General features: G+C 34.3%; 1 protein-coding gene across 1 annotated transcript in view; it reads left to right on the forward strand.

Moving 5' to 3' along the window:
• Positions 1–8,186, forward strand: part of LOC106875008 (uncharacterized) — a 196,187-nt gene that overhangs the window by 132,704 nt on the left and 55,297 nt on the right. The window contains exons 131-137 of the mRNA XM_052971235.1: positions 432–464; positions 1,903–2,153; positions 3,563–3,713; positions 4,012–4,044; positions 5,304–5,554; positions 6,284–6,434; positions 6,575–6,607. Coding sequence (XP_052827195.1) covers positions 432–464; positions 1,903–2,153; positions 3,563–3,713; positions 4,012–4,044; positions 5,304–5,554; positions 6,284–6,434; positions 6,575–6,607 — 903 coding nt within the window. The remainder of the gene's footprint in view (positions 1–431; positions 465–1,902; positions 2,154–3,562; positions 3,714–4,011; positions 4,045–5,303; positions 5,555–6,283; positions 6,435–6,574; positions 6,608–8,186) is intronic.

The following is an 8,186-nucleotide window of genomic DNA, read 5'->3' on the forward strand; positions in this document are numbered from 1 at the left end:
TGTGGCACCTTGGGTGTCTTCTACTATAGCCTCGGGCCGACCAAAGCCTTGTGAGTGGATCTGGTAGATGGAAACTGAAAGAAGCCCGTCGTATATATGTACATATATATATATATATATATATATATGTATGCGTGTGTATATGTCTGTGTGTCTGTGTTTGCCACCACCCCCCTCCCAACATCGTTTGACAACCGATGCTGGTGTGTTTATGTCTCCGTAACTTAGCAGTTTGACAAAAGAGACCGATAGAATAAGTACTAGGCTTACAAAGAATAAGTCCTGGGGTCGATTTCTTCGACTAAAGGTGGTGCTCCAGCATGGCCACAGTCAAATGAATGAAACAAGTAAAAGAGTAAAAGAGTAATGTATACTTGTGTATATTTTTCCTATGCATGAGACCTAATCATATCTTCATGTTTTCTCTATAGAATCTACAACTGAAACCGCAACAACAGCAACAGGTATGTGTCTTTTGAAATTTCCATTCTTGTGATATAAACATTGGTCAATGTTATAAAATATAAAGAATTTTATGAGGATATAAACTGTAATTGTTTATTTTGTTTGCTAAAAGTAACTCATACCAATTTCTTTTTCTTGATTACAGAAGTATAGGTATTTTCTTTATACTTGCTAAATCTAGAAGAAGGGGCCATGCTCATGGTTTTTGTAGGCCCTCCTGGACCGATTGGATTGGATTGGTGATATTTATGCTTCCCTCAAACCTTTGTAAGTCAACATCTGTGAAAAACATATGAGCCATGGAGGTAATCCAGACAAATGGTATTATGGGTACAAAAAAAGATTGGGTACTGTGGTTAGGCCTGCAGGGAGGGGGTTGACAACAAAGGTGATAAGAGGAGGAAAGGTAAGTAAGGCAGTAATGCCCAACTGGAGGTGGCATCAGCTCAGCCAGCTCTGAGAAGTGGAGGCCTTTGTAATGCTGGGAGAACAGGCAGAGACGAAAGACTGTGTATGGAGAACAGACGGTAGAGCATGTCTATGAATGATTTTATGTCAATCAACTGAGTGGCCCTTTTTTGGATGTGATTTCGGATGTCTGTGTACATAGTAGCAACCTCATCCCAAATGTGAGAGCAATGCTGCATCGTGGGCCTCACTTGAGCTTTATTGTGTATTACTAACTATTGGGGGATGAAGTATCTTATGGTTTTAAAGAGAAAGGCAGGTTTTCGGGATACAATCCTAGCAGTGCCAAGGCTGACCTTTATCAGGAAGATTATTGGTGATAGATGAACTCAATAGTTAGAATGATTTGGGGGGGGGGGGCTTTAACTGAGTGCTTCTCAAGATTAAAGAGTTTTCTGATTTGAGTAGCATTTGTGTTTTATTACTGTTGAAAGAAAAGACAGGCAAATCTCAATTAGAGACTAATCAATATTGTCTAACTTTAAACTCTCATTTATGTGATTATAGGATGCTACAGACGATGATAATTTCATTACATAAGCATCATCATCATCATCATCATTATCATCATCATCATCATCATCATCATAGTCATCATCATCATCGTTTAATGTCTGCATTCCATGCTATCATAGGTTGGACAATTTGACTGAGGACTGGCGAACCAGATGGCTGCACCAGGCTCCAATCTGATTTGGCAGAGTTTCTACAGCCCTTCCTAACACCATTATATATTAAGCAAATTTATTTCACTATTGACATAAATAATGTGTTAGTTCAAATTTGCTTAGAATCTCGGTTTCTTTTATTCTTCAATTTTCTCTACCTCATACTCCTTTACACTCCAAATCTATTTAGTTATTATTTAGCTGTGTGTGTGTGTGTGTGTAATATAAAAAATGTTGCATTGTATATTTTGGCATTCACTGATTGAATAAATAATGTTGTTTTCTTCCTCTCTTCACACAGAGTCCTGGTGTGTGATGAATGATGGTTTAGCTGATGCTTCATTGATAAGAAGTTGGGACATTAAGACTTCAAGCAATCAAGAACATGTAAATTCCATCAGACCAGGTGGAAAAGGCTGGAAACCTGATGTCAGTGACAAAAAACGTACTGTAACAATTTTTGTTGGAGATGCTTTAAGATATGGTGCAACAATAAGATTACCTCGCGCCAAATATGTGGAGAAATTTGATGTGATACTCAGTGATGGAAAGGTAAATTAGATCCTGATTTCTAATAATTATGGTATTAAACATTTGTTTTTATGTATTATTTAATATATGTTATTGAATAAATATTGACACATTTGTTATTTATGTATCATTTAATATGTATTATTTAATAACTATTGATACAACTTTGGGGGAATGAGTAAATAAGCTACATCAACCCCAGTGCTCAGCTGGTGCTTATTTTATCGACCCCGAAAGGATGAAAGTTAAAGTTGACCTCAGTGGAATTTGAACTCAGAATGTAAGGACAGATGAAATGCCACTAAGCATTTTGCCTAATAGGCCAATGATTCTGCCAGATTTTCACCTTCTATATTACTTAATTAAATTTGTGTTACTAAGGTTTACCTGAAGGTACCAAGCTGGCAGAATTATTAGAATAACAGGCAAAAAATGCTTATCAATATTTCATGTCTTTATGTTCTAAGTTCAAATTCCATCGAGATCAACTTTGCCTTTTATCCTCCTTTTAGGGTTGGTAAAATAAGCATCGGTCAAGTACTGGGGTTGATGTAATCAACTAGCTCCCCACCCCACCCCTTCAAAATTTCAGGTCTCCTACCTATAGTAGAAAGGAATATTGTGGTTTATCTAATGAGGATTTCAAACCTGCTGAAGATTCAAAGTCTAGGAATATGTAACGTCACCACAGGGCCAGATAATCTTGTGGATTAGCTTTAGTTGTTCTGGGGAGATGAACTGTGGCAGTTGTTATTTGATGAAACCTGTAGTCATGCTACACATGTCAAATCAGTCAAGCATAAATACTATTAAATTATGGACTTTTATCCAAAAACTGTCTGTGATGGAGATTAGAGAATTTTCAGATAAATATAAAACCAAAGGAATGAGCAATATTGGCTATAGAAGAATAACCATCTTTCCATCCTCATCCTCCCCCTCGTCGTCGTCATCATTTAATGTCCATTTTCCATGCTGGTATGGGTTGGATGGTTTGATTGGAGCTGGCAAGTCAGAAGTCTGCACCAAGCTCTATTGCCTGCCTTGATATGGTTTCTTTGGCTGGATGCCCTTCCTAACACCAACCACTTTACAAAGTGTACTGGGTGCTTTTTATGTGGAACCAGCACCAGGGTATAATAAAATATTCGTTTGAGATTAAGAGAATGATTAAATAATTATCTCTTTCATTTTAAAGTCTTTCTCTTGTTTTCTCATCAGTTGTCTCTTATTTAAGAACTCTTGGATAACAAATTTTTATTGTTTATAAAACATATGATGATTCTATGGAAAAGTTCAATTAAAGTGATTCCTTGGTAGATTGATGTATTTTGTAATATAAATTTTATATAATTTTACTGACTTCATCATTATCATCATCTTTTAACATCCGTTGTCCACACTGGCATGACTTATATATCTTTCTACAGAATATCAAGCATATACGAAATAATGAGCCTGATGCTATTATCAAGATACCATTTGGTACCACAGTCAACAGTGTAAAATTACAATTTCATTCTGTTAAACCAGATTGTCAGATAGTTGTAACAGTATCAATTCTTGGATGTTTTGAATCACGTAAGTGTAGTTGTAAATTTCAAACATATTTTCCACACAGTTTTCTTATAAGCTATTCAAGATTATGTGATATCTTACCTTTTTTTTTTTTTTTAAATCATTAAATTATACATTGTAGAAAAATCATCTTGCAACAGCTTGTTTGCTCTTTACGTCTGTTTTTCCATGCTAGCATGAGTTAAATGAATATATGTTGAAGGTGTTGTTTACAGCTGGTTGCTAACCCTTAACAGTTACTATTCTATATAGTCCTTCCTATACATGGAATCTAATTGTTCCTTAATGTTTTTTTCTCTAGAATCTACAACTGAAGCAGCAACAACAGCTACAGGTATGTCATTTAGAATTCTCACAATTGCAATATAACCAGACATTCATGTTAACTGTTGATAAATAATAACTTAATATAGACACTATTTATGTCATACATTTATGTCATACATTTTTATTTAATACATTCCAGTTGCCTATAATTGACTACAGAATTAAAATATGTTGCGAATATTCTGTAAGACTGGCATCTAGTTGGTGAGTCTGGGTCCCTTCCTCCTCCTCCTCCTCCTCATCATCATCATCATCCTCATCCTCCTCCTCCTCCTCCTCATCATCATCATCATCATCATCAGAGAACCTGGGAAACCAGTCCTATACTCCTTAGCGACTAATGTGGACTAACCAACTCATGTTGATGGCTTTCGACTTACAACCGGCTCATCGATACTTTGGCAGGTCTTAGTTTTAGGCCTGCAGAGTATCCACAACACCTTCCTCGCCTGACAAGCCAACCAACCAACCAACCAACCATGAAACCAGTAGCACAGGGTTACATGGTACCAGAAGCAGGATTTTCTTGACCTGACTTTTTAAAGTTAACAATAGCTGCAATATTAAAAACTTATATTAAGCAAATTCCATTCATAATGAATACACAGGACATCAATTGTAGCTTTCTTACATCCTTTCTTTCCTTTTATGTGTTTTGTTCTCTCTCCCTCTCAACTCTTTTTCACTCTGTCCTTCGGTTTTTTCATTAGTTTTATTGTTGTTGCTTATGTTGTGGCTATTTTGACCCAAATAAGTTCTGACCAGGCAAATATAATGATCAAAAGAGTTATGGTCATGATCATTCAAAATTATTTTGACCATTATACAATTCTTGCTTTAAAATGATAGAGTTTGATTTCAGAGAAATTTAATTTCTGTTTCTAACAGGCCAAGTGACAATAAAAAGTCTCTCTCTCTCTCTCTCTCTCTCTCTCATTGGCTTATATTATTCAGATACTTCTTTGCGTTTATGTAGAGGTGCTGTTGTGCATGTGTAAGTATTGACTAACATGTGTCTAAAAGGGTAGACAAAAGGAAAACATTTGCTGTCTGTATTTCAGACATAAAAGATTAAAAAAGCAAAGTTTGAGTGCGAGCATGTATGTATGTATGTGTACACACACACACACACACACACCACACACAAACACACACATATGTCTTCATATGTGTATGAATTTGCACAGTGCAAATTAAAAAGAATTTATTGGCAGTATTTGGCATCTGTTGAACAGATAATTTTGTTTTCTTCATCTCTTAATACAGAATCCTGGTGTGTGATGAATGATGGTTTAGCTGACGCTTCATTAATAAGAAGTTGGGACATTAAGACTTCAAGCAATCAAGAACATGTAAATTCCATCAGACCAGGTGGAAAAGGCTGGAAACCTGATGCCAGTGACACTAAACGTACTGTAACAATTTTTGTTGGAGATGCTTTAAGATATGGTGCAACAATAAGATTACCCCGTGCCAAATATGTGGAGAAGTTTGATGTGATACTCAGTGATGGAAAGGTAAATTATATCCAGATTTTAAGGATATTATTTTAAGCCAATCAAATATTAAATCTAATATAAGAAATAATCTTATGTTGTTGTTTGTATTTGCCCCATGTCAATACTGACCCAGCTATCTTATAATCAAAACTATTCAAGACATGAACAACCCACCTTCTGGGGAACATAGTGTAACTGGGACTACATAAATCAATGAATTCTTCTTTCTTTTAAGATGTTAGTGTGAAACTAGAGGGAGATTTGACTGCTATTTCTAGCAAGGCAAGCATGCACATTAACTTCTAAATGTAAAGATATTGAAAAATAATTACGTCTTCCTTTGGAAATAATTTTCATCCAGATCTTCTCTTGTTACTCTTGTAAGTTATCTTCATCGAACAGTAACCGTTTTATGCTATATCTTTCTGTAACACAAAATTATCTGAAATGTCTTATGAAATTCTTTTGATACCAACATGCATCAAACTGTCCTTTGTTCTATAATACAAGCATTTTGTTTTATAATGATCTAAATTAAAACCTACCAAAATTTCATGCTAATTTATGTTCCGGACATGAGCTGAATAAGGACAACGTTATCTTGTTAAAGTCTTCATTATTTTCAAAAGTAATTGAGACAAAGAAATATCATATCAAAATGGTTAAATATTTCATTAGTACATTGATGTGTTGTAAACTACCTTCTTAACATAAACAATGCCAACTATCTTATATCTCTTTCAACAGAATACCAAACACATTCGGAACAACAAACCTGATGCTATTATCAAAATACCTTTTGGCACCACAGTCAACAGTATAAAATTGAGATTTTATTCTGTTAAACCAGATTGCCAAATAGCTGTAACAGTATCAATTCTTGGATGCTTTGAATCACGTGAGTGTGATTCTATGATTCTATATCATACTTTTTTAAGCATGTTATTATGTGCAGTCAGTTATATATAAGTTCCTTTTATGTATTACATGTAATTCAACTCTCTTTAACAAAAATGTTTTCCAATGTCTTTTCTCTAGAATCTACAACTGAAGCAGCAACAACAGCCACAGGTATGTAGATAAGAATTTCTATAATTGCTCTATAATTAAAGACCCATGTTACATAAAGGCCAGCAGATTGCATTTGTACTATAGTGTGTGTGATATGTTATGAATAATACAAACCAAATGTCTATAATTGAATCCAGAATTAAAAAGTTGTTTGAAATATTCATTTGGATATAATAAAATCATGACTGTCTTACTTTTCATTCATGTAAAAATGTGAATTTACTGATAGTTTTAGTGTCTTAGAAAATTATAGATAAAAAAAATCATGTCAATGAAATAAATCAACTGCCTTCTTACTATAAGCATATTAGGATTTTCATGACAAATCAAAACAGAAATAAATTTGAAAATATAGAAGTGTGAAAACAACAGCATAGAGTATAAGTATAACAAAATGAATGCATACATGGGATGGCAATGTTACTGACCAATGAAAATACCTAAATAATTATCTGCTCATGACGCATGTTAAAGTAAATAGGAATTATAACAATTCATAGCAACATGTTTATATTCAAAAAGATCTGTCGGAATTCATATTCAAAAAAACCATAACAGTGTTCATATTCACAATATCTATGAGAAAATTAAAATGAAATAGATAATGTTATAAAATGATTTTTATCTTGTCATAATTTATGTGTATATGACAATGTGTGTGTGTGTGTGTGTGTGTGTGTGAGAGAGAGAGAGAGAGAGAGAGAGAGAGAGAGAGAGAGAGAGAGAGAGAGAGAGAGAGAGAGAGAGAGAGAGAAGTAGTTATAAGGATCTGAAAATCATGCTGTGCAAATTCATTCAACAAACTATTTAACTCTTGTAGTTCACAAAACCACATGGCACTTTATAGATAATTATAAACCTGATGTGTTTCAGGAAAAAAATGATTGCACCAAAAGGATATTATTTAATTGACAGAAAAAAAGCTCTGTGTAAATGAGATCCAATGCAGTTTGAATGCTCATCTTGAGCCATGAAATCAAAACATTTCTATGAAGATTTGTCCAAAATTTGTCATTAAACTACACACAGAAAGTGGCCATTATTGACTGGATCAAAAAGAAAACCAGATTCATATTACGAAATTGTGTTACTAATGTAAGACAATAGTGTTGCTTTTAGTTCAGAAATCTAACTTTAAGACAAATTCCTTTCCCTGTTTTACTCTAGATTTTCTTTTAATCCTGTTGCACTTTTTTACTTCATCTTTATATTTGGATTTAGGGGTTGTTTTTTTTTTGCTTTTATATTTTGTAATGTGATATTTCACATATAAGTGCTGAAATGTATGTGTACCTCTTTTTATTTTTTATCTTCTACTTATTTCAGTTATTAGGTTGTGGCCATGTGGGGGCAATGCCTTGAAGAATTTTTAGTTGAAGGAATCAACCCCAGTACTTCTTTTTATCCAAGTACTGCTACTTATTCTATCAGTCTCTTTTGCCGAAGTCACTAAGCTATGGGGGACATAAACACACCACCATCTGTTGTCAAGTGATGGTGACAGACAAATACAAAGGCACATGTTTGAGCACACACACACACACACACACACACGTACACACACACACACACACACACA

The sequence above is a fragment of the Octopus bimaculoides genome, chromosome 10 (assembly GCF_001194135.2).
Source record: "Octopus bimaculoides isolate UCB-OBI-ISO-001 chromosome 10, ASM119413v2, whole genome shotgun sequence".
NCBI classification, from domain to species: Eukaryota; Metazoa; Mollusca; class Cephalopoda; order Octopoda; family Octopodidae; genus Octopus; species Octopus bimaculoides.